Below are 26,940 nucleotides of genomic sequence, written 5' to 3'. Positions count from 1 at the left end.
TACCTAGCTGGTTATTTTTTAAGAAAAAAGGAGGTACAAGTCCACCACTCCATTGACTAACCAACGCTCTAGCTCTTTGAATCTCTCAGCTTCTACCATACTGATTGGTGGTATCTGGGTGTCAATCACTCAGCCCACCAACTGGCCAATGTCCAAATAGAACAAAGAGTAAGAAATCGGCTCTCAGGCTAGCAATGGTGTGATCTTTGGCCATGAGCCTTCCTTGGATGTGCTGACTGGGAACTTGCTCTTAATGTGGTACAGAATAGTTTTCCTACTACTAAACTGAAGGATAGCATCATACAATTTACATTTGACTGTGTTGGCTTTCAGGATGGAAGGTTCCAACACAGAGCTTCATGTCGAAGGCTTCATCTTTTACCTGAGCCTCAGACTGCTAGTTAGCAGGTCGTTGTGCAGTGTGTGTGTGTGTGTGTGTGTGTGTGTGTGTGTGTGTGCCCGCAAATGAACCTATAGACCATCATGCGGAACCAGTCAAAAATATTCTCTGTGGTTAAACGATTAAAAATTCAAATTTTTATGAATGTTCAAATAGTTTTACTTTGTGCAGAATACATAGCAAATTAAAATGTCTATCTCAAGACTTTTTATTTGATCTAAGCCGATGTCTTTGTGCAGCCAGTCCTAGTTACTGCCTACAATCCTAACAAACTTCCTGTCATACTCTCACTGTAACGTCACTGGACTTGGTTTTCTGACCTGTTTAACAAATAACTGAAGCTATTTTCCGACCTATTCACAGTTAATCGTCATCATCCCTGTTGTAAACATGACTCAAGGGTAACAGTTCACATGGATATATACAGTATATGTTTCCATCCACCTTCACTGTGTCCTGTTGACTAATCTCAGCAGCTTCCACGTTGACCTCACTGGTCAAGACCACATCCTGTCAGATGACACTAAATTATTCTCGCAGAGGAGTGCACGGTGCCCTACAGCTCCTGAGAAAGCATAGTAAAAAGGGTTAGTCATATTTTATTTTGGGAAGTGTGCCCTCTGCATTTTCTCTATTTTCGTTCTCTTCTAGTCCAAAATCTGTTTTTAGGAATGATTTAGATAGAACATAAAAGTAGAGATAACATAAAAATATTATTAGAAAAATATACCACACAAGTGAAAGGAACCGTATTCAAGCACAGTGTCTTAAAGCTTTTTTCATACATTCAGTCTTTCATTGAGTCTTGGTGTGGGCTGAAGATATCACCTTTTATAGGCATTTTGGCATCTCTGTTTCTATTTATGTTAGTTTACATATATAAAGATAGCCCTCGTGTGTGTTCACATAATTGTTACCATCCATCATCTACAAACAGGGTAGACTCGCTGTCCACAGCTTTTTGTCCCAATATGCTGAGCGTAGCAGTATGTGTTTGTGCAGTCCAGTAAGTGGAAGAGCTGGATCCCTGCAGACTGCTGATTTAGTGCCACAGATGGCTGAAAAACTGTTTGAACCTTGTTCAAAACCTCGTTGGGCTGCATTTCTTCCTTCAAAACAACAGTGCGCTGTCTGTGTGCATGAGTGTGTGTGCTTCTAGTTGTGCAGTCTTGCATGTATGTATACAGTGTGGCATACCTGTGTTTTCTGAGAATCAAAGTGTTTTACAGAATAAAAACAAATAGTAAAATAAAGAAATTGAAAATACATAAAAGAGCACAGCTTACATGTTTAAGAGCAGCTTCCAGGTCGGTAAAAAAAAAATATGGAAATGGAAAAAAGATATTAGTTATATCCACCTTAACAAAGACGAACTTGATGCTACATCACAGAAGGGAGAGTAGCCAACCTTGGTCCAGTTTAAGAAGAACAACTATGCATCCTGGGTTTGAGCATGACGAAGATGAAATTGTGCATTCGCAATAACCTGACATTTGAAATGCACTTCCTCACTTTTTTGATGGGGATTGAATTAGAAGATCGACATTACTTTCATGTCTGTGGGTTGAATATAAAAGCCGGAGCCAGAATATGGTTACCTTAGCTTAGCATAACCACAGGACATGGAGAAACAGCTAGCCTGCCTGTCCAAAAAAAAAAAAAAAAGGAAAAAAGAATTCACCAGATCCCCCTAAGCTCAGTCGCTGGGATGTTATCGCATGCATCTTCTTTCATTAACCCATATAAAATGAGAAAAAACGACAAGTTCTGTTGGGACTATGTGTGGAACTATTTCTTGGCTCGGAGCAGTCACTATGTGGAATTTTCTCTGGTTGCCTGGCAACCTCCTGGTGATGACAAGTGTATGTTCCTAATTAAACACGAGATTCAAGCATTAGTACGTAAATTAGACCCCGTGTACCATATGCTGTGCATAGATGTCGATTTGTGTGCAGTGCGATGTGATGTAATTTCAACGAGTCAGCAGCTCTCCCACGCTTCCCGACAGGTAGCCGGTGTCATTTTTTGCCCTTCTAGTTGTCAAAGACGTCAGTGATGTACATTCCTGAACTGCCATTAGAAGTAGGTGACAGACACTGCTTATCTATGCTTTTTTCCCATTGTTTTCTCACCCTCTCCTTGACATCAACTGTTCCGCCTTTGACACAATCGTGTCTGCTCCCAGAGCCGTAATCCAATCCCTGGGTATCCACGGACGTCCCCAGCTCTACAATTTTGTTCCACCCTGTAAGTTTTTGACAGGAGAATACTATACAATTATTTTGTTGCACCAACTGAAGGAAGAAGGGTCTCTGGTCTCCTAGCAACAGTCTGCTGCCGCCATGCCCAGGGAGGTAAAATTGGTCCTATGAGGAGACGGGAAGTGAAAGTGGAGAGTCCTTTTTCTCTTCTGTTTTCCGTTTCCTCTCTGCACAGACCTCCAGGTTGCTTCATTTGTCTTCATCATGCACTCAAGATGTTAAAACTGGTACTTGTCAGATCACCTCACGCAACTAGTTTGTTCCAGTGCCATGTAAGAATTCCCTTTAAATGTTGAATTGGTGTTTCTGTGCTTGCTGCAGAATGAATTCAATGTCAAGTGAATTTTGTACATCAAACAAAATGGCACGGTGCCGGAGCTGGCACTCGTATCAGGATTCCTCCTGTGAACATACATGTATTTCCCTCCAGCTTTGCACCGCAGGATCCCTCCGACCCCCCCGTCACCGCTGCCACTACTCCCCCCAAAGACTTTTGGCAGATGATATTAGCATCAGCTTAGCGTTGCGTAGCCGCAGCGAACAAATGCGTCCTATGGGAAGTGTAGACGCTCTCTGTGGACTGCATGTATTCTCCACACCAGCGTGACGAGCGGCATAATTAAATAAGCCGTGTGCACTCTGTTAATTGCCTGTGGAGGGCTTGGAGGAAATGTCGAGCGAGATGTGTGTGTGCACGGGTGTGAGTGTGTGCCTGAAATGTGTCCGTTGCATGGGTACCCGGTGTAATAAGCATGTGCAGACAAACCTGTGAGAGCCTCCGGGGGGATCGGTGAGGGTTGTGTTCTCCTGCGCTCAGGCAACATTTGAAATGCAGGGAACCAGAATTTTCTCACTGTCGTTCCCTCATTGAACACACACTTCACACGTTGCACCAACATGTAATTCACACATGCATCAGCCTCCAATCACCTCCTGCACACTTTCACATCCACACATACTATACATATCTAATCCCAGTCTTTCCCACCTGACCATGAACTACACGACTTGAGGGATCGTTACAGTAAGTGTTTGCATTTCAGCTGAGAATTACAGGAACAAACCAGACATTCAGCGAAGGCCGTGAATCCAAACACCTTTCCGAACAGCAACAATTCCAAAAAGGGTTTCCATACACATGTACTTATGCCTATTTTCAATAAAAATAAAACAACTCAGACAAAAAAACTCCAACATAAACAAACCTGGAAACACAAGACACTTGGAGAAAAAAAGTCCAACTATCACAAAAAAAAAGTTTGTGGAAAAGTCGACATATTGATAAAAACAACCTGTAACGGTGCAATGGAAACAGAATGACGTGAATGAAGAAGCACGCAACATAAACATCCAGTGAAATGTCCACTACCAAAATGAAAAATGCTGAAGAAGAGACTCTGATGTTCCTCAGATAAATGCCTGAAACACACAGAAATGCATCATTTCCATCACGTTTTCTATATCGTTTTCCAGTTGAGGTTTGACTGGCGCTCTCTCAGTGACATCATCTCATTGCACCTCCTGTGCTGCAGTGTTTCACTCACCTGACAGTGCCAGCAGCTGTACATTTATGCAGCCAACTACTGATACTCACAGCACAGCAGTGGATGGAAATGCATATTAACTTGATGAAAATTTTCACTACATTTGGATGTTTTTATGACTAAAGTCAGGTTTCTTTTCTGTACTGATCTGTGTTTGCTATTGTCTCTTATAGAGATGTCAAGCCAGACAATATCCTGTTGGATGAGCAAGGTAAGGGTGTAAACTTTGTGTGTGTGTGTGTGTGTGTGTGTGTGTGTGTGTGTGTGTGTGTGTGTGTGTGCGCGCCAGCAGCAGACATGGGCTGAATAATGTTTTAGCCATTAAAATATCTTTCTCAGAACTGGTTTCATACATATTTGTGTGGAGTTTTTCAGTTATCTCTGCAGAACTTCAAACTTGTTGCGAATGATGATCGTGTTTTATTCTCAAGAACTCCTAATTCTACCTTACATTTTCCTTCTATCCATGAACTACAAAGGACTTCAAAGCTTCAACATCTCAGCCCATTGGATGGATTTTAAATTAGCAATTTTGGAACGCTTTGGAGATGTCTGATGCTGTTTGTACTGAATGTGTTTGTGAGTGGCTGTGTATCTTATCTGTCCTCATTTCCTCTGCTGTAATCAGGTTCTCTTTCAACACAGATCTTGATCTCATTGAGATCACCGGAAAAGCTTATGTATAAATATGTCCATAACACATCCCTTTAGCTCTGATAGCTACCTGAAAGTACAAGTGCTGTTTGTAACTACCTGTGTGATCAGAAAAAGGTGGGAATTATGTAATAACTCCAACCTTTTTAGTGCTGAGTTTACAGGCGGTGAGATTGAGTCCATCATTACAAGTAGGGACCAAAAGTGACCCTGCAAGCTACTAATTAGTCACATTGGTAACAGGGTCAAAGGAGTGATGGATGTGTGCCTGACATGTAAAACCACAAGGACACAATGATCCAGTCTGCTTAAATGTCAGATTTTGTTGTCGCTCCTTTCATTATCTTGTCACACATTGAAATGTTTCCTTTTTAAGCGATCGAAGGCATTTATTTGAAAATGCCGAAATTTGAATGGATGTTGTTTCGATGGATTTTGTGCTTCTTCTCAGGTCACGCTCACCTGACAGACTTCAACATAGCAACCATAATAAAGGACGGAGAGAGAGCCACAGCCTTAGCTGGAACCAAGCCCTACATGGGTAATTTTGCTTTGCATCACATCTTTGCCAGTCTGTGTCAATAAATGGGACAAAAAGGAGGTTTTAAGATAAAAGCTGTTCTATTCTTGACATTAGAGAATTGAGTTGTGTTGCATTTAACATGAATAGGCTGATAAGAAAGAATGATGTGTAAATGTGCCTTTAGAAGAGACAGCTTAATTCATTTGCACAAACCGCTTCTGACATTTTGAGGCAGATAACACCTTCAGTAAGATGCGACTTGTTAATTGTAAGCATGTGATAAGCTTATAGTACATACACTGTGTTCAAAAACATTGAGAGGCACTTGTGTGAATTAAAACGATTCCATATTTATTTGTGAAAAGGTGAGTCAAAAATGCAAAAATGTCCCATCTTGTCTTGTGATTATACTGCACTGCTGAGGGGAAATGAACTGTTGCAGCTGACATTTTGCAAAAGAACACTTTTTTTTAACCACATCTACAGAGAGTGGTTTGAAAAGCTTTTTTCTGCTCTAGAAGTGATTCCCTATTTGTGCTTTCAGCCCCAGAGATCTTCCAGTCTTTTGTCAGTGGAGGGACGGGCTACGCCTTTGAAGTAGACTGGTGGTCACTAGGGGTGACAGTCTTCGAAGTGCTGCGTGGATGGGTAAGGCAAGATGGGAGTTTGAGTTTTTGTGTTATTAGGTCGCAAAACTGAATGTCCACCCCTCTTTCTTCTCCTCATCTTTGTATTTTTTCTCTTTGTCACCTTGTTTCGATACCAGAGGCCCTATGACATCCATGCCAGTAACTCAGTGGAGTCCCTGATTCAGCTGTTCAGTACAGTCAGTGTCCAGTACAGCCCGGCCTGGCCCAAGGACCTGGTTTCCCTCATGAGGAAGGTGAGCTGGACACCATTTACTATCAGTTCTTCCACTTAAATAGTTGGATTTACATCAGAATTTGAAACCGGAACTTTTTGCATCCAGCACCTTCTTGATTTGTGGCTGGAGCGGTGCTCGACATGTTATGATCTACAGTAATTAGATCTAATGTAATTTGACACGTGAATGTCCTTATGTGGCTAAACTGGACTCAGAGCTGAAATGATGTACAACTAATTCAGCAATCAGTCGATTCACGTCAACTATTTTGATATTTGATTAATCGTTTAAATGATTTTTTAAGCAGAAATTTCCCTTGTTCCAACATGTCGTTTTTGAAGATCTGTCGCTCACTCTTATATTACAGTGAATTATACATCTTTGGATTTTGCAATGTTGATCTGACAAAACAAGCAATTTGAAGAGGTCACCTTGGATGCAGAAATTGTGATCAGCAGAATTAATCAAGAAAATAATCTGCAAATGAATCCATAACGGAATTAATCATGTTCTCCAGAGTCATAAATGTCCCGTAGTAAAACGTGAACATGCTGTAAACACATCAGAAAAAATCAATTAATGGAAGAATGAGGGAATGTAGATGCAAAGTCAAATCCAAGTAAAATCGACCGTGACCCCTCTGCCGGGACACATGTTGTCTACCCTGGAAAGAGGAGCAGGTGGGAAGCAGAGCAGGGCTATAGAGATGATATTCGGGTATATATTAAGGTAGAAAGCACTGAAGCCACAGGAACAGAGGAAGCAGGTACTGTAGGGGGACTGGAGCTGGAGGGAGGGAGGATGAGCCGAGACCCTCAGGGCAAAGGAGAAGAAAAACGACAGATGGGAGTCTGAGGGATGGAAGCACAGAAACACAGCGAGTGAGTGAGAGAAGAGATGCTGTGTGTGTGTCTATGTGTGCGCCTATGTGTGTGTGTTAACAAGTATTTTATACCAAGTCATTTAAGCTCATATTGAGGCTCAAAATTCTCTTATGAGTGAAAACCTACCAGCGTGATGAGATCATTTACATCAAGTGGAAATAAATCTGCTGCATGCTTTTGTTAACCCAGACTTGTTTTCCATATAAAAATAGTCTACCTGATTCTGCTTTGTGTCAACATGTTGTCATCTGAACAAGCGAAACCGCGCCGCAAACAGATGATCTCATCCCCTCTGGCAGTATTTTTGTCATCATTTTAAGATAGGATTTTAGAGCGAATATGAAAATCATGACTTGTTAAGCAGGATATTTTTTGGCAGTGTAAGTGTAAGCATGAGTGCGTGCGTGTGTTGTGTGTCTGAGTGTTCTGGACGGAGCGTTGGTCTCTTCCGCTCTGCTGCTGATCGATTACCATGTCTGGGCTCCACCGAGACAGACCTAACCGGCCCTGCAGGAGCAAACTGAATCAACCTGTGACCAAAGGAAGAAAATAAAGCACAGGAAGAGTGTTAACATGACAACAGAAGCCACATCCCATTATCATTTTCAGCGTTTACCCCGAGGAGAAAGATGAAACAGATGGTGTTCCATTAAAAACACAACTGTATCAGCACCAGGTTTTATTTCCTCTCTGGAATAAGTGAGTCCACTCATGTGTGGCGTTCATCTGTCCTGATCAGTGCAACAATTTTGATTCAAACCTGATGAGTGGCTGGTTTGATTAACAGTGCCCCCTGTTGGTTAGTACATCAGAGGGGCTTGAAATGATCTGGTATTGCTGTTGAAGTTTCGTGGCAACACAGTAATGCATATATTAAATGAACACATTATCAAAAAGATAATTACAGGAATAAATTGTGTAAAATACATTATTATGAAATGCTTTGCATCATGCTGATTTCATATTAGCAGGGTTTTACTGGAAAACTATTTTTCCAGAAGCCTGTTTTTTTTTGTTATAATGGCATTTCACCTAATGACACATTCAGTTCATGTCACTTTTTATATCATGTCAGTCAAGCAAGTGCAACAACTGCTACAAAATGTAGTCATTTAGCAAGAACAGCAACAATTGACCAGCTGCTCTAAAATAAACACAGTACACAGACGCAGTAACTACACCTCAATAGTTTTCAAACCTCCGCATAACAAGGCTGCGCATGCTAACCACCTAGCCAGCTAACTAGCTACATAGCTAGCTGTGAGCTTGGTTCTTTACTCAGGTGTTAGCACCAGCAGGTAACTGGTTATTCTGAAGATGTTCCTCAGACAAAGACACATAACTCTGTGAAGGTCAAAAAGATGGAAGCTTTTCCTTTGTGGTCGGCCGAGCCAACAGAGCTAGCGAACACTGCTAACGCTGGATGATTAAACTCTAATGCATGCTTTTCATCCCATACGAAATGTTCCTGAGGGCCGCCACTGGCCTGCAGGCCACACTTTGAGAAAATACGAAGTAAATAGAAGAGATTACTTATTGTGTGAACTGTGTTTAATTACAACAGCAGCCTTGGGTGAGTCAGAATTACTTTGACCAGTGGTGGACAAAGTACTAAGACCCTTTGCTTATATGAAATTACTAATAACACACTGTGAAAAGTACCATAAGTAAAAGTACTTAAAGTATGAAAAGTAAAAGTACTCCTTGTGCAGTAAAATGGTCCCTGTGTTTCAATCTTAGATATGATGTTTTTGGATCAATATTACTGCTGCATCAATGTGTTTGTTACATTTTACAGCTGTAGATGCTTATGGTTGAGTGATTGTTAACTACTTGATGTACTGTCGGGTACTTTAATGTGCCACAATGCATCACGTTCTATAAGAGCATCATTTGTTTGTAGTGTCTTGACTAGACAGGACTGAACCAAGTCCTGTGTACTTGTGCTAATTGTGTAGGTATGTATAATGTATATTGTGTGAACCACCATTTTTATTAATTTGTTGTATTTACTATTGAATGCTGTCTGCAAGCCCAGTTGCCCCTCGTGGACTTTAAAGCTTTACTTGATCTCAACCTCTCATGAGCTCAGAAAAACAGCCTGTTTCCAGCTTTGTGATGGTGTATTTTCCTGCTAATCCAAGAGAGGTTTTAAATAATTTATTCATCTTAAGAAGTCGCACAATTTTCTCAACCCATAAAGGAACGCTTCAGTTGCTTCAGTTTGTCACAAACATTCAAAATCACCACATTAGGAGATACATGGTTTTCACCAGACTGGATGGGTAATAAAAATTTCTGTAAATTGTAACGAGTACTTTAGTTACTAACTATACTAACTAGTAACTAAAGCGGTCAGACAAATGTAGTGGAGTAAAAAGTATAATATTTGCATCCAAGGTGTCATAGAGCAGATGTATAAAATGGAAATACTCAAGTGAAGTACAGATACCTTGAATCCGTATTGATGTACAGAAGCTAAGTGGCTAAATTTGGTGTCAGTTATCGAGCCTACTGACTTACGTGAGGCCGGGGACAGTTACATAATATATTAAATGTACAATTTATTTGATGTGATTATTTCCTTTTTTTCCATTTGTTTAATATTGAATGCTTGTGCCCCCCCCCCCCCATTGTAAAACTTAATTAACAACAAGGTAATATTACAACATGCCACCAGTTTTATTGTTATGTCTGCTTCTTCGTTACATAACATTTAATTGCAGAAATGAAAAGCAAAAGGTGCAATCTTTTCATGTATTCAAAATATCAAAATACACAATTGAGAAAATTTAGCTAATTTTTTCATCCAGGCGTGACAGTGAATGAATTTAATCTTTATTGCTATATCATTACTATTGAGAAAATTCATGAATTCATGCTGAAGCTTGCCAGCTACCCCAACTCATATCTGGTTCTCAGGGCGTTACAAAGGATAGGCTGGCATCATTCAATGTAGATAGCTAGCTAATGTTAGCATAATCACATCAAGTTAACCACTGTGCAGGGTTATCAAGACATTAACATTGAAACACCTTGAAGACACCTCATTAGATGCAACCAGTCTCTGTTGAGAGAGACTTTCAACCATAACACTTTCTCTGCATGGCTCTGGGTATAATGTAGTCACAGCAGTTGTTCAGACTCGCTCATTGATATGTCTAAAACTGCTGCATCTAGAACTGCAGGGGCTCTCCATCTCTGCAGGGCCATGTTTCTCAGCTTTCTGTAGAACCGCTCATCCAAACTCCTTCACACTCCACACTGAGCTTCTCTGGGTCCTCAGCAACACACCCACCAAGTGTGAAGGCGACTGGATGAAAGGTTATGGAGGAAATCGAAGGACAGACAGACAGACGGACAGATTTCCATTTTAGTTTGATATTTCTGGCTCCTTGTTATGTTCACTTCCCCCAGCTCAGCCACATGGCACACACATGGTTTTTGTTCACTGCTCTTTCAAACTGCACAATAAAAAGGAAAGAAAGCAACAAATTGATTTCCATTTTTCACCCACAATTTCTCAAGTTTATTTCACCCCCCTAGGGAGAGGAGCCTGGCTGTGAGTAACGAGAGAAGTTGTGAAGGTGATATTGCGATTCAAAAGGTGACATGACGTTGCTGACTCTGTGTGTGTGTGTGTGTGTGTGTGTGTGTGTGTGTGTGTGTCTTCCTTCCAGCTCCTGACAGTGAACCCAGAGCATCGTTTCTCCGGCCTGTCTGACATGCAGACATCTCCCTACCTCGCTGACGTCAACTGGGACGCTGTGTACGAGAAGAAGATGGAGGCTGGATTTGTTCCTAACGTTAGTGTGATCAATCAGATATTAACACACACACACACACACACACACACACAATAAACACTTGAAAGCACACACAGGCACTCCCTGTTTGCTGATCGTAATGAGCATGTGTAGCAACTAAATAATGCAAAGGAAAGTGAATGCAGCTTCTTCGTGGTATTTCGCTATAGTGTGTGTACACGTTGTCTGACAGTACATTACTGCATGCGTGCGAGTGCATTCATGTGTATTATTCAATACACTCAGTTCAGTGTGCTCTATGCGTTAGTGCACTCCGTGGCTCTGTGTATACCGCAGCTGATTTATGATCCCGCGTGTGAGTGTTTGTGTTTCTAATTATCTCTGGTGCTTCTTCCTCCTACAGAAAGGTCGCCTCCACTGCGACCCCACCTTTGAGCTGGAGGAGATGATCCTGGAGTCGCGCCCCCTTCACAAGAAGAAGAAGAGGCTGGCCAAGAACCGGTCTCGAGACAACAGCAAGGATTCACAGTCTGTGAGTGACATCGCCATCTGCACAGGCTATAGATCAGCCAGAGAGCTGCTGAGATGTCTGCATATAATAACAGCAGCCGCCAGTACCAGCTCTGAGCTCAACACCTTTTGGTTTTATTTGGTTTATTGAAAACACTTAAATAGATTTAGAATTTAAAAAAAAACACATCAGATTTTATTTAGAACAGAAAGACAAAGTACTGGTTTAGCAGCTGAAGCCTTTACCCGGATGACGACAGGCACTCTGTATCAAGAAATACTGGAAACAAAGAACAGAGAAAAATGCTTAATAAATTGTAACCTGTGGCAGAAACTCGTTAGCGCACATCATCCTGAGCACTCCATCCCCACAGTGATCCATGGTGTTGGCAGCGTCTTTTTGTGGGGATGCTTTTCACCAGCAGCTGAACTGGTCAGGACTGAGATGGATGTAGCCAAATACAGGGTGATTCTTGAAAAACCTGCTTCAGTCTGCAAGAGACTTGAGACTGGGCCGGACTTTCGCCTTCCAGTTGGACAATGACCCTAATCATACAGCCAGAGCTCCACTGGAAGGTTAAATGCAAAGAATGTTAATGTTGTCGAATGGCCCAATCAAAGCCCAGACCTCAGTTGAGATTCTGTAGCGAGACTTGAAAATTGCTTTTCACAGAAGGTCTTCTTCCAATCTGACTGAGCTTGAGTTATTGTGGCAATAAGAGTGGCAAAAATTGCAGTCTGTAGATGTACAGAGCTTGTAGGGGCATACCCCCAAAAGACTGTGCTGTAATTGAAGGAAAGTTGGTCCTACCAAGTGTTGACTCGAGGAGTGAATGCCTGTGCATCCAACAGATTGAACAGATTGTGATTGTGTCACAACAAAAAGGATTTTGTACCTTCAAGATCAATTTGAATTCAAGGTTCGAACACTGCAAGATGTGCAAACGTTCAAGGGTGGAGTAAGTCACACATGTTCTGGTCACCAGTAAGTCCTGAGTTACTGTGGTGAGAATTTAGCAAGTCAAGTCAAGTTCCTGCTACAAGCCACAGAAGTCAGGTCAAGTCATTGCTCAGGTCAAACAAGTCATGAGTTGTACAAAAATCTGAAAAGTTGAAAAGTTGCGTTTTATTTTCAACATGAATGAAAACTGTTGCAGCCTTCTTACATCATATAAAATTGACTGGTATTTGACATTATGTGCCAATCAAGTAGCAAACCTCCGAAATGAATAATGGAGAGTGAGATCGAGAGAGTTGCACACAGGAGTGAGATTCATCATGGCGACTTAGCTCTGCTCGTTACTTCTCCTATAAACAAACACCTGTATTGCTCACATTGCACTCGAAATCACACAGTCATGTTTCAAAAGCCCAACGCAAGTTCTCAGCATCTAGAAAAATGCATATTATGCATATTTGAAAGGGCTATTTTTTTTAGCTTTTTTCACATTTAGGGTTATTGTTTTCGGTATGTAGGCGCGAAAAGCAAATGATTAAGATCACACCAGCACACTGGTGTCTGAGCAAGCTATAAGCTGTCTATAGGAGCACTGCTCATAGATGCTGCTCGCGTGAAGAGGCAGGGCCAGTGTTGGATATCGATGCAGCTCAGGTTTACGCTGGTCTCCGCTCTGTCAGTTCCCTTCAAACTGCATATTTTTAGAATGGAGGCAAACCAAACCTCTGTATGTTTTTATTCTGTTGTGAGTTATCTCTGTTCCAAAGGGAATAACACAGTGCTAGTGAACATAAAGATTGAGTTACTGTACAAACATGCTAGCTGCAGGCATCCTGTAAGTATGCAGGTTACTGTAATTATATCTTTCAAATCATTGATGTTTACTAGTGTTTTAAAATAGACTCTAAAGTGATGGCTCTCTCATATCTGTACATTTGATATGTAGCTTAAGCAAGCAGTCCATTATCTTAGCTTAGCATGAAGACGTTTGTTAAAGGTGTACGGAAAGCAGAGCTTTAAAGTGAGAATTACAATTTCTTTAGGTTATGGACCAGTTGCAGGAGTCTTTGCTGGATGCCTGGCAGTGGCTCGCTGAAAACGTGGAAAATTGTAATTTTTCTGCCTCTGTGCTTGAAACAGCCGTGGCCAGAGATCAAGTTTAAGTTGTCTGTGCGTCCATATGTACATATGTACGTCCCAATTTTGTGAATATAATATCTCAGGAGCACCTGAAGGCAGTTTCATTACATGATAACTTTACTGTGACATCATAATGTTCTGTAGAAATGCTCTTCTGGCCATTGTTCAACACTATAACTCAGGAACAGAAGAGGAGGTTGTGACCATATTTCACATTTGCTCCGATGCTGAATTGGAGACACTAATCTTGGGCGTCCACCCTCAAACTGGGCTGATTCTGTAGATCTTCTATGCTGCCGGCTTGTAGATGTGTGAAGCAGCCACACACACACACACACACACACACACACACACACACACACACACAGGACAGACAGCTGTGCAATAGATGATGCATGTACAGGATAGATCAATATTACGGCCATAGTCCACATAGTTGTGCTGAAGTTGAGCCTCAGGTGATTGTTGTTGCACCATGTGATAAAGCTCTCCATCTGTCCTCTGTACTACTCTGGAAAACCAGTCTCTAAGTGAAGACAACATGTTTCTCACTGGAAATTATTCACTGACGTGACAAAGCCAGGCTTGCTGTTTCACCTTTTTCAGTCCTTAACCAGCTGCTGACTAAAGCTACATATTTGCGGTTAAAATGGTGTCCATTGTCTCATTTAACGCTCGGCAAGTGAGTCAGTAAGCATATTTCTAAAAAATATCAACTATTCCTTTTACTTATCAAGCCCAAAACATTTGCTGGTCTTAGCTTCTGATATTTTATAGTCTAAAGGAGGAATTGTTAATGAAAATAATGGTTAGTTTCAGCCCGAACTGTATGTACTCCTTTTTCAGACATAGACTTCATCCTGGAAAAAGACTCCATGGGAAAAGACTGTAGGAGGACACACCAGTCAAAGATCTAAAACAAAAAAAATTTGACATGAAAGACGAGTCCTAACATTAAAAATGACTATTTTTTGTAGGAATGAATCATAATTAATTCATGATAAGTTCTGGACCTGCCCTCATGTTCTCTGTGTGAGCTGAAACCAGGCTCATACTGGATCTAGAGTCCTGGAGTCTCTTGTCTCTTCTGCCTTGTTATGTTTGATTGAGATTATTTCCCACAGACAGGAGATATCCTCTCTGTATTTATGGAGAAACAGCCTGTTCCCATCAGACAGTCATCATGACATCAGTGTTATTAACGTCAGTCCTTTCTGTGTGTGTCACGTGTTACCAGCGCTCATCAGTGCGTGCGAGGAGTGTGTACCTCAGACAATAGCAGGGTTATGAGACTTTGTATCTGTATGTGTGTGTGTGTGTGTGTGTGTGTGTGTGGAGCACATATGTGTGTGTGGCTGCTTGTGTGTGCTCATACTCCGTTATTACCAAGATTATTAAATTATGAAGCCTTCGCTGCTGTTGTCATGGCCTCAAGTGCTTTCGGAAATATGAGCTTCTATTTTTGTCTCAGGCCAAACACCCAATTTGAGGAGGGCTCACAAACAATTCATGACTTGTTCAAAAGGAGCAACGAAGGATAAAATGGAAATAAGGAAAAAGGCATTTTCGCCTCAGACGTCATGTAGTTGACTGATTCAAGCCGACGTGAAGTTTTAATGATGATAACGAGGTTGATGTGGAGGATGATGATGCTGTGTCTGTTGACTGCCTGCAGGAGAATGACTACCTACAGGAGTGCCTTGACGTGGTGCAGCAAGAGTTCATGATCTTCAACCGTGAGAAGTAAGACAACACAGGAGCAGCAGACCATTTCTAAAAGAGCAGTTTTCTGTGTCGTCATTGAACAGTGATGCACTAACACAGAGAGAAAGTTATCATCCCTCTGGACCAAAAGGCGAAATATCACAGGAATTACATGAGTGCATGGGAACAAAAACAAGGTCATCACACATGTATGACGAGGCCGTGCTATCGCATCCGCTGTCTCACTGCATTAGTGTTAGCCCTTTTCTTTAACGGTCAGGCCACTGTAGTGACACTTTGCCGTTCCTCTTAAAGGAAAATTCTGTTTGCTCGGATAACATTGTCCTCACCAAAGTAAGTGCTGAGATCTCCTTGTTTGTTTTAAACACACCAACCGTTTTGGCAGAGTTGCTTCCACTTTATTTGGAAGTGAAACCAAAAGTGTGCACACCCGTAATGATGCTCATAATCTGTCACTGCACAGGAAAGCTATTGCTGTGTCCCAGTTTGATACTGCATGCCAACTGTATACACAAAGTTAGTAGACACAAAATCAACATATATTACTGTTACTGTTTTATACTTATAAGCAATGACTTAAGACTGTACTGTCTGATGTCATTGCCAAAGCATGAAGTTTTGTCCTGAGATGTTCCCAGATCTGTTTCACCATCATCCACATTAGATGTGATTTCTTGCAGCTGTAAGAAGCTCCTCCATCTCCTCTGTGCATTGCTTTGTGGATGAAAACACTCAAAAATTAAAGAAAGTAGGTTGATTTTTGGGGCACAGCTCATGATAGCACACAACTATGGAACACAGAGGAGGTCAAAGTTGAACCAGAGAGTAGAAAGTGGACGTAACCACGTCACTGTTTGTGTTTTCTCCTCCAAATAAGTTTGGTTAACCTGGATGACATCGTGTGTGATCGCGTAATCACCGATGTTCCTTGTCCCGTCAGACTTTCCTGACTTTGCTGCCGTGTTCCCAGATCTCAGTGATTACTTTAGGAAGTACAATGTTCCCATAACGACGGGGCATGAAGGGACACACTCCAAAGGTTCACAATTAATGCTTTTAGGGTAATGAAGAGTTCGAAGAAAACTTCTTCCTCACTGCCACCTGCATTTAAACCACGATACTAAAGAATGGATGAACGTGGAGCTAACACTGAACATACCCTGAAGCATCACTGCTGTGCAAAATCGCTGAGGGAACACCATCAGGAGATGAGGAACGCTAAGAACTTGTATCAGCTGCAGTATGTGAAGAGGCACAGTGAAAAAAATCTGTAAAATACTACAAAAGAAAACCACAGAGCATGCAGGATGTCTGATGAAATTACTGGTATATGAAGGCATTTAGCTTACAGGAGAGGCCTGCATATTATTTCAAACCTGTACGACCGCCAAGCCTCCTTAATGAGGGGGGATATATAGGTCATAGATGATTGAATGTTTTCTAAGAACCCACCTTACTGTGGCTAAATATTATGCATCTATTGCATATGTCAGTAAAATATACGCAGTTTATCATGAATAAAGACTACGACGTCCACATATCTCTGACAGTGTGTCCTCTCTGCAGCGTGAGGACAGGAATATTGGTTCAGTGCTGCTCTAAATTATTGCCTCATTTATTATTGACCAGGTCCTGCCACTACAGCGTTACTGAAATCCTTCTGTTTGGCAAATGTCTTATTATATCTTATTGCTCTAATTAATGACAGGCTACTTCTATTTATAACGGAGGACATAATATCTAGAATTATGCACAGCAGAGATGAGTACTGTGTAATAGACTCAAGGCCTCTCATTCCATTCAACAACTGCAGTTTCTTTTGGCGTGTGTTTCATTTTACTACATTTCTGAGGACCAAATGTGCTCACAAGGATAGAAAAATAAGGAAAATACTCAGAAAAAGAGTTTTTCCTGCCTTATTCATGCACATTGTATGATCATATATGACTCTCTTCGTGTGTTTCATCTCAGGTTGAAAAGGCGTCAGGAGGAGGGTCAGTCAGAGGCCGGGGGCGATGATGCCAGTGGAGACGGGGACGGAGAGGCCGAAGCCGGGGGCACTGACGATGACGCGCCCGAGCCGGAGCCAGATCCCGATCCGGAGCCTGAGTCCTCCTCCAAACTGAGCATGTGTGGTTCAGTCTGCTCCTCCCCCGGCAGCTGCTAGCACCACATCGCCTCACAGTGACGATCGCAGGTCTCTCTGGCTGCTGCCATGCCAATAGATTCGTTCTCACCTCTCTTCTCTGTTGTAGCCAGGAGTGGAGGAATCGCACAGCAGGTTCGACTTGACGCACAGCAGGACCCGATATGGCTCCCACCATTTCCCCTCCTTTTTTTTGTTCTGTAGCATCCTTCTGGTAAGGCATGAATGAAGCAGATTGCCAGAGAGTCCCCGCCTACTGTACCCGTCCGCCCTAGACTAAGCTCTAACTTCTATGCAATGTTACAGTATAGCATGACAAATAAGGTATCACTTACTATGAGGTGTTGTTCACAAGCAGAAAGCTCCACGAGCATGATGACATCCCGAGCAATAGCAGTCAGCAGTTTTTGGAGGGTTGGCGGTTTTTGTGGAGACGCCCTCTCAGCCTTCCTGTTCAAAATCTGATGGGGACGACTGAATTATTCAGCACGGGCAGGCACTCAGATTATATTATTGCCTGTGTCTTCAGTTCGCTCTTCCCCTCAGCCTCTTTCATGTTGTGTGCCCTGATTCGGAACAACTGTTTTTCATTTTCTCCTGGAGCACCTTCTTCGTGTTGCAACACCTTTTCAAGACACATTTACAGTTAAGTGTTCATGGCTGTTTGCAGTCGGCCAAGAAAGTGTGGCTGGTCTCATGTTGTAAACCTGTTTAAAAGTGGTGCCTGTTGATGATAATCAGTATTTGTTAATCAAATTATAGCCATTATAGGTCAAAATGCTAATTTGAAGTGTTTGCCAAATATTCTTTTTCCCGGCTTTTTTAGGATGATAACGTACTGTCATTAATGGGAAATCAGTACAGCAATCAGAATGAAAGGTTTTTGCTTGTCACTGTGTCTGTAATGGTTACCAAGATTTAGCATTTTAGCCCTGTGCCATGCTCTGAGTTAAAGAGCATCCCAAAACTCTCACCAACAATCACATCTCTTAAGAATCTTTTAGAAAGCTCTGTTTACTTCACTAGACATCGTCTTCTCTTTAAGTGCTTGGTTAGTGTAAAGATCATCTCCCTGTAGAGCTTGTTTTTGGGCTGTACTTAAATGTGTAGCTGTGCCCTGTTGGTACTTCAAATCTATAGATGAGCTAGTCTATTACTGTCATAGTGATAGTGGTACTTTTAAGGTGGCACCATTAATCTCAGTCTGAGCGCCTGGGAACATGTAGCAACGGTCCACCTTAAAACCCTAAGGCCTAATAAATGAAACCCATGTAAATAACATACAGTATAGGTAATTAAACTCACCACAGTTTTATGTGGGACTGCGAACTCGACATATAAACTAAAGGAAGAGCTGTGTGAAGCTTCGTACTGCTTCGTTCTGCTCGTCTTTCCAAGTGTGCAGGCACAACTTGTAGGCAAGATATGCCAAAGCTTTTCTACCATTTGCATAACCATTTCTAAGGAACTTTGAGTGTGTGAATGTATGTCTCTTTTCCCAGTATTACATAAAGTCAATGTTCCTTCTGCAAGTGAAAATACTATAATTTATACAATCATATTGTGATTATGTATAAAGTATCTATTTCAGGTAAGGGGGGGGGGGCTTTAAAGTAATTGTTAAACATTTTGGGAAATACACCTATTCGCTGTCTTTACAAAAATTAAATGAGGAGATGGATAGCACCCTCATGTCTGTGAGTTAAATACAGAGCTGGAGCCAAGAGGCGATTCATTTCACTGGAAGTCACATGCTCTGTATGGCCAGCAGCAACCTGATGGAGTGAATTTCTGGAAATGCTGCATAGAAGTCCTGGATTGATGGAAACAGTGTTGCTCATCAACACATAGTCACACCAGGTCATTTGCTGTGAAACCTCAAATTCTGCTTTATATTTGCACACAGATTAAAAATCAGAAACAGTTCGTTCATTAGTGAGGTTCAGAGGTGTGCTGGGTGGACTAAGCTTTGGTTAGAGCTAGGCCTGCTTTTTCAGGAGACTCTTGGAGAACTGCAAGGCGCTGGTCACATGAGAGGCGGAGGCAGCCAAAGGCATCGTGGGCTACATTTACACGGTGTTCTCACTTACTGGGCCGCGTATAAAACCTTACATTGGCTTGAAAACCACAGCTAAGAATGCCCTCGGGAGCCCTCATGAGTTCTGATCCCTGTGTTACTGTTCTACTGTCACAGAATTTTCACTTTGTCTTAAATACGAAGGGTGCCGAAAAGATCTGAAAATGAAACAAGCAGAGCTCCAGTATGTTAGTAATTGATTACATTTCCAGTACCTTGCCTAACGCTGGTAATAATAGACTGGCTGCAGTAGACATGCTAACAGATTAGCTTGATAGCAACAGTGTTAGCTCGGCTGCCTCTGTCAGCCATGTGATCCTGGTCTTGTAGGTTTAAACAGTCTTATGAGAGTGTCCCAGCAGTTTCCCTGTGCTTCCAGCCTTTAAGCTAAGCTAGGCTAATTGCCTCTGCAGCATCATACTGAACACAGACCTGAGAGTAATGTCAAGCCTCTCTGCTTATTTTCAGAAAGAAGGCAAAAAAGAGTGTTTCTCAAAACGTTTAACTATGTCTTTAAACAGTATACATTATTAGACTGAGAAGCTTCTCTAAAGGGATATCAAGTGGCATCTTCCAAGTCCGCCCAAATATTTGATGAATTTAATAGTCTCAAGCCCTGTGCTTTTTTTTGCATGCACCTTTACAATATAAGCTTGTTTTTGCCAAAGCCTGGAGCTTGAGCCTTACTGGCTGATTTGTGCATGTACAAGCTTTCGGTAATAGCATACCTCAGTGCTCACCTGACTATAGACACAGTCCAAATCGGAGTATAACTGGCCTGCATAAATGTTTCTGGACAGTGAGTTTTGTGAACTTTAAACTGTACAAAATCGTATAATTCCAGTGTTATATGGATGGCATGATATTTTTAGATGATATGCAGTACCTTTTGGCATCCCGTAGATTGTCTTAATGCTTTGGTCAAGTATACAGGCTCGTACCCTTGCTGGATGAGTGGAATGAGGTCAGCAGTTGTGTGTGATGCTCTGTTGTGGGTTTAAGTGTTGCGTTATTGTCTTTGCAGCAGAGGAAGAATATTTGGAACTGGGGCAGGTTTTCACTTCACCCCAACGCAGAATTTGCTGCATTATTAAAACACTGAATGTCTCCATTTGTGCAAAAGGAAGCTCAGTTATTTCTAAGACTCATTAAACCAGTCTGCACACCATCTGAATCAACATAGGCCTGAAGTGGATGTGTAATTTATGTTAATCATTTGTAAATGGATGATGACCGATTTTGACCGTTAAGTGTAGCTTTTCTCAAAGTTACAATAGTAATCTGCAGTTTTGGCATTTGTTCCTTGATATCAGTGATCATTCCTAATGGGACCGTGCTTGCAAACCCTCCTGACATGTTTCTTTGTGTGTTAATGTTCTGGATGCTGTTAGGTGTTTCAAAAAAAAAGAGAAAAAAAAAGGCATTGTGCTAGTGTTTGACCAGCGACAGCATGTCTCCTATTCAGCCGTTTTCCGATGGATGCTCTCGAGGTGTACCATACTGTAGATGTCTTAACTCTGTGGATACAGTTTGAAAATCAGTGCCCTGTTGAGAAAACAAACCGAGAAGAAGAAAATGTGATTTATGCCACTCTTTTCCTCCTTGTGATCCTATTTTGCATAATGTTCTTGTGCTGCAGGATTTTTACGGGGAGTCAGTGAAAAGCCTTGTTACTGTACCAACTGAAACTGCTCCGTGTGTTTAAAAAATGCTGCTTTAACTGCTTTGATAAAGAAATAAATCTCCTTCCAGTAAATTTGGTGTCTCTTTGTCTCATTGTTGCTTCAGGGCAGCACAGTTTGCCTGCAGGCAGTAGAGGGCGATGGAGAGCAGGGGTATGGATCCACTGAGCTGAGACGTCCAAAGTGAGATAAGCTCTTTGAACAGCATTGTAAACATGAGCTGTGCCACTATTGACTGCAGGAGGATGAATCTGGGACTGAATCTCTATGAGGGGAAAAGAGATGAGGCTGTCACAGGATTAGTAAGAGTAAATAATGGAGACTAGCTCTGGCCTTGGGCGTCCTCATAAAACCTTTATTTTGAAATACAGATACAATAAATGCATACTTTGATTTTTTTTTTTTTTTTCAAAGGCTTAAATTGGAAACACAGTTAACCCTTCAAAGTCAAAGTTCAAGAGCCTTCTTGAGTCCTCCATGGATTTAAGACCGGCCTCTCTGACCAGGGTCTTCCAGGATATCCACAGCTGTCTTTCCTGTATTGTCCAACAGGGGGCGCCACTTTGGGGCTTCAATGGCATCCAGGAGAGCAGCCAGCTCAACCTCCAAATTCTCAACTGTGTCCTCCACTTTCTACAGGAGAAAGAAGACATAGTTGTGTGGTTGACATATGAATAATACATTAATAAGTTGTAGTATGAATAATAGAATCATCACTCATGAATAATACAATCACTTATTCATATGAATAATACAGTTGCCCAAAGCAGTTAGTAAAGTAAGGTCAGAGTAAGTGTGGGGTTTGTAGGATGAGACTTGGAGTAACTCATCAGCGTTTTGGAAAAAGTTGAGGGGTTTTGCACAGTAAGAGACTGTGGATGTGGCAGTGAGCCACGGCTTTGTCGACATCTTATCCCTAAAAGGAAATGCTGAGGATTTTTTTTTGTCAGCCTAAGATGGAGAAAAAGCTGACATTTAATAATGAAGCTGACAACACCAGGGGTAGAAACTTCCCAAATCCTGATGGTTTCAAACCATTCAGGGCTCAGAATGTGAGGCTGGTTTGTAAACGGCACCTTCTCCACTACATCCAGGCGGTTGTGAAGGTTCGTGTGCTCTTGACAGGCACTTGAACGCACCGATCGCGGCCGCAGGCCAGGCTCAGGTCCTGAAAAAGCAAAGATGCATATGTGAGTGGATTTATAGAGTATGATGTATGCTTTTAATAGCAAACCCAGAAAAAAACATAAAAGCTTTTGATCACATGCTTTAACACATACTGATTTCAAATAGAGCATTTCACTTTATCCCTCAATTTAAACAGGCATTAGGAACTCTTAAGAGGAAAAATATACTTTCAATGAGATACTAAAGGAAAACAGCAACTATTTAAACCATAAACACAGATTCCACACACCAAACAAACAAATGATAAAGATATAATTTCCAATTAAAGCAACAGTTTGATACCACTCATGTTTGTACACTTAACAGCAGCCCAGTTAGCTTAGCATAGCTTCACACTGGCTGTTTGTGGGTGAACAAACTGGATGGAACAAAAGGTTCAGTCACCAAATTTGCATGAATGAGCCAAGATGGATTTTGGTTCCTTTGCACAGAGCCAGGCTAATTATTTTCCTCACTTTCCACTTTTAAGGCTAAGCTAAGCTAACTGGCTGCTAGCTGTGGCTTCACAGCATACATGAGAGTCTTTGGTGCTATAATACAAATCAAATGTGAGAAATAAACAAGTGAAAACATCTGTCAATGAATGCAGTATTAACACTTCATCTAACATTCACTTCTTGGATCATTTAGTTTGTTTCCAGTTCAAATAATCAGCTTGCGAGTTGTGTTTTCTTCAGTCAAGTAACATTTATAATGTGGAGTCTAAAGTAGTGTAAAAACTGTGCAGTACTTGGCATGCTGAGGAAACGCACGGTGCTGTTGGTGTGAATTCACTTCAGCGGGGTGGGGAGGGGCCACATTGTTCCTGCCGTTTCTCCCCACAGTTGTTTCCAATTATCTGTTAGTCTTTGAAGCAGACATATTTGAGGGGAGGCCTGCGTTCTCTCTCACAGGGCTCTGCTTCCATTTTCTAACACCTTCTTAGTGGCTGCGGGCCAAGCTCCCATTGATAGCATTTTATGTCATAAATGAGTGAACCTTTCATTCATTTACTGAATGCTGGCAGCGGTGCTGCTGCTGTTATTTGGATGAAACATTTGGGGTGCATGTGGACAGCCGATGCCTGAGAGTGAGTCTGGTTATTGAACATTAATGAAACTAAGGCGGTGTTAGGTTGCTTCGGCAGAGCGGGCTTTGTCAATATTATTCCTCCCATAACGTGGCTGCTTGCCAGTGATGTGCTTTCACCTTTTCTCCTGCAAACATCGGAGCTCATTCTTTGAAAAAAAGAAAAACAATTTAGGTCCCATCTTGAAGGAAATGAGCTGATAACTTCCAGTGAGCCAAAGTACCTTGAGGTGTACCTACCAGGTGTAAAGAACCCTACACCCCCAGACTGTCTTTGGTTTACTTGAGATTGGAATCTAATTTTTTTGTTCAACAGCTAATTGGACACTTGTTTGAGATAATCAGATAGATAAGATAATTTGAGGATCTTTCTTTTCTTTTTTTTTTTTTTTTTACCTTTTGCCACCATTTAATACTTTTATATGACTCATTTTGTCTTCTCCAGGGCGTGGTTCACTCTCCTTATTGGATGAGTGTCACATGTGCGCACACACACACACACACACACACACACACACACACACACACACACACACACATATAAACACCAGGTATTCAGTCCACTGTCAAATAAACACAGACTGCGGCTTTGTTCAGCTTTCCAGCTTCCCAGCTTCTCAGCAACAGTTTCACTGTATTCACATATGGACATTTAAAGTCCTTATTCTTTCATCTTTCGATGATATACAGATTGATACGTGAATTATTTTTCTGCCAGTCTCACGCTGCAAACAGTGTCCGTACTCACTTAGTCCACCACTGACCCTTAAAATCCTTTCCTCCTTAAGCAATAAAGGCTGTGCCAGCAGAGTTGGCCAGAAATGATTCCAATATCTTATTCTGCACATTGTCCTCCCATGCATAGCCGTGCCTCAGCATCAGGCTGCCTTGATTTTGCAGAGATATCCCATGGAAACATTTTACAAGCTCCATTACGCCGACCGGAGGGGTGCCAATTCAGGACATGCAGGAAACAGGCCAAGAAAGAGCGATGGATGGATGGAGGCTCCAACAAGTTCATTAGATTTTCTCACTGAGCGGTCAAAGCAGATGTCTGCCCTGGTGTGTCTTGTATGATGGAGGTTTTGTTGAACTGCCACGGGGGCGTGAAGATTTGGCAAAGCTCACCTGCTCTGGTTTGACAGTGACTTATCAGCAGTCTGCTAAAGACATGAAGAGTTCCTCCACAGGATCCGGAGGTAGAAGTCACTAAAGTGGTGATTTTTGTTGTTGCGTTTCAAAACAACCCCAATCTTCAGCTGTAACAGAATGTGCTGCTGGTTTCACAATCAGCAAAAAAAAAAAAAAAAAAGTCCCCTCAAACCACAGCTGTGCTTCCATCTAAGTGTCAGTGTGTGTTTGTGTGATCCATGTGTACACAGCCCAGCCTGCTCTTTAGGAGGAGACTTTCACCAGAGAGCGACACGCTGATGCTCATGATGAATGCTGGTGTGAAAAGGAAGAAGCGTCAGCGTTGTATGCAGGAAACTACAGATGCAATTAATGGGGCTGATGCAAAAATGACTGGCTGAGATGTAATATCATCAACAGTCTGTGTCTCCAAACAGGGTGAAGGCATTTGTTCCTGTTTGTGTTGGCTTTTGCACACTCCAAGGAAACGCACCACAGGAAAAGCAAACAGATATGATGATCAAACTCACTGACTCACTGACCCCACTCGAGGACAAAGGTGAATAACCGTGTGTGTGTGTGTGTGTGTGTGTGTGTGTGTGTGTGCGTGCAGTGTTTTTTCTAGCTCTGTGGGCTTGTGCACTGACATGGCTCTCTACAGGAGAGAGGAGAGAGGTTCAGTCGAGTGCAAAATTGAGAAGTCAGTGCAGGTCAGAGTGGTAGTTCACACATACCAAGCTCTGGCCTGACAGACGGCCATGGAAAAGTGCTTTAGAAGCACCGCTAGTGAAGAATGTACTAAGATGTGTGTACTACATACCAGCCTGTTTGAATATATGAGGCGTTAAAACTGCGTATGATGTGCCACAGTGAGTCTGCCCTGACACTTTAAATGCTTTCACCCGTTACACCTTAACTGATACTTCAACTGCTTTAAATGCTTACACTTCACATCAAGTGATTTTTACTTTCAGCTGGTAATTCAAATGTTTTCAGCTCTTCACCTCTGCAGACATTACAGCCGCTCTCTGAGTTTCCATGCCAACTGTCAGTTCCACTGTTTAAAGTGTCTTCAGCACTTCAACTGATCCTCCCTGCAGAGGAGGAAGTGTTCAGATCCTTTAGTTGAGTAAAAGTGTGACTACCGCACCGTAAAAGTACTCTGTTACAAGTAAAGTCTTGACTGAAAATGTTACTTAAGTATAAGCACGTCAGTATAATCAGAAGAATGTACTTAAAGTATTGAAAGAAAAATTGTTCAATGCAGAAAAACATCCCCCATATCCTGCCCTTTTCTGAGGTAGTGACTTTTAACCATGGAAAATCCTTTAAAAAGGAACTATTCCACCCATGTTAAGTTCTTTGTAAGTTAGTAAAATCAAGCTTTTAAGATAAAATAGGAGATGCAATGCTTTGTATGTTTCTCGGCTTGCTTGCAGCATTTGGCGAATGTGCTTTTTGCTGCATGCTTCCTGCAGTTGGCCATTCTTGTGGTATGAAGTCAGCGTAATTCACACTTGAGGCCGTCAGTCACAGATTTGGCTCTGGAGGATTGGCCCACATTTTTGTGAATTTCCACTGGATTTTAGTAACAGTGGTAAACAAGGCTAAACTCACTGGTTAGAAGCTGAAAGGATGGAGGACGGAGTGATTGCTTAAAACTTCACTGACAGAATATTAGATGAAGTGTAACCAGAGCTGCAGTGAAATTAGTAACAGATGTGCTGGCAAACCCTGAACACACATCGACTCACACGTATGTGTATGTACACCCCTGATGTCGGTTCTGCTTCATGCGTGTTCATCCAGCCATCGTGTATACATATGTACACATATCCATGAAGCATGCGAAATGCACTGCCCCATTAAACAGAGACAGAATGAGTGGAGCAGTCAGAACATGAAGTGGTTCATAAATCACCTTCACTAGTAAATCAACACACCTTCAACGCTGCCCGGCTGAATTCCCAGCTGTCTGTCCTCTGGCCCTTCCTGTCTGACCTGCGACCCCTCTATCCTCCCTCCTCCCAACAACACCCAGCTACACCCCTTACCTGCTGCAGCGCAGCCAATCAGAAGGAAGATGAGTCCAACCGAGGAGGCGGAGGAGGAGCCCGTCATGGTGAAACCTGGTGAGCAGCTGGTGAAGAAGAGTGAAGATTGTGTGGGAGAAAAGACTGAAATAGTGGGTGAGAGAGGCCCCAAATCTCCTCTAATTCAGGCCAGATTGAAAACAACAAGGTTTCTTCTCCTCCACCACTCTTCCTCTCTCCCTCTTTGGCCTGCGTTTGCTCCTTCGCTCTCTAATCCTTCCCCTGTTGACTTGGTTGCGCCCAGTTTCCTAATGAAAACATTAGATGCAGAACAAAACTCTCAATGTGTGGGAAGGGGCGGGAGGGTTGTGCTGGGGAGGGGAC

General features: G+C 42.0%; 2 protein-coding genes across 2 annotated transcripts in view; one reads left to right on the top strand and one right to left on the bottom strand.

Annotated features, from left to right (window-relative positions):
* The window catches only part of stk32c (serine/threonine kinase 32C), a 73,669-nt gene extending 52,459 nt beyond the window's left edge, over nucleotides 1-21,210 (top strand). The window contains exons 5-12 of the mRNA XM_076743538.1: nucleotides 4,379-4,416; nucleotides 5,311-5,400; nucleotides 5,927-6,030; nucleotides 6,149-6,265; nucleotides 10,812-10,937; nucleotides 11,302-11,430; nucleotides 15,182-15,249; nucleotides 17,203-21,210. Coding sequence (XP_076599653.1) covers nucleotides 4,379-4,416; nucleotides 5,311-5,400; nucleotides 5,927-6,030; nucleotides 6,149-6,265; nucleotides 10,812-10,937; nucleotides 11,302-11,430; nucleotides 15,182-15,249; nucleotides 17,203-17,398 — 868 coding nt within the window. The 3' untranslated portion in view covers nucleotides 17,399-21,210. The remainder of the gene's footprint in view (nucleotides 1-4,378; nucleotides 4,417-5,310; nucleotides 5,401-5,926; nucleotides 6,031-6,148; nucleotides 6,266-10,811; nucleotides 10,938-11,301; nucleotides 11,431-15,181; nucleotides 15,250-17,202) is intronic.
* A 262-nt stretch (nucleotides 21,211-21,472) lies between these two features.
* Nucleotides 21,473-26,869, bottom strand: LOC143328517 (placenta-specific protein 9-like). Its single transcript, XM_076743697.1, has 3 exons — nucleotides 26,578-26,869; nucleotides 22,213-22,304; nucleotides 21,473-21,769 (listed from the first exon to the last, which is right to left on the bottom strand). Exons 1-3 carry the CDS (start codon nucleotides 26,642-26,644, stop codon nucleotides 21,620-21,622), a joined length of 309 nt encoding a protein of 102 aa, XP_076599812.1. The 5' UTR covers nucleotides 26,645-26,869; the 3' UTR covers nucleotides 21,473-21,619.
* Nucleotides 26,870-26,940: the final 71 nt, after the last annotated feature.

This window comes from Chaetodon auriga, chromosome 11 (assembly GCF_051107435.1).
Source record: "Chaetodon auriga isolate fChaAug3 chromosome 11, fChaAug3.hap1, whole genome shotgun sequence".
Taxonomy (NCBI): domain Eukaryota; kingdom Metazoa; phylum Chordata; class Actinopteri; order Chaetodontiformes; family Chaetodontidae; genus Chaetodon; species Chaetodon auriga.
The sequence above is the reverse complement of the archived record's forward strand: the minus strand, read 5'-3'. Positions and strand labels throughout refer to the sequence as shown.

Excerpts from the sequence above, each read along its gene's own strand:
- LOC143328517 (XM_076743697.1), bottom strand. The coding sequence starts at position 26,644 with ATGACGGGCTCCTCCTCCGCCTCCTCGGTTGGACTCATCTTCCTTCTG. Across the intron at positions 22,305-26,577 it reads GATTGGCTGCGCTGCAGCAG|GACCTGAGCCTGGCCTGCGG; the intron begins GTAAGGGGTGTA and ends TTGCTTTTTCAG. Across the intron at positions 21,770-22,212 it reads GCCTGGATGTAGTGGAGAAG|AAAGTGGAGGACACAGTTGA; the intron begins GTGCCGTTTACA and ends TTTCTCCTGTAG.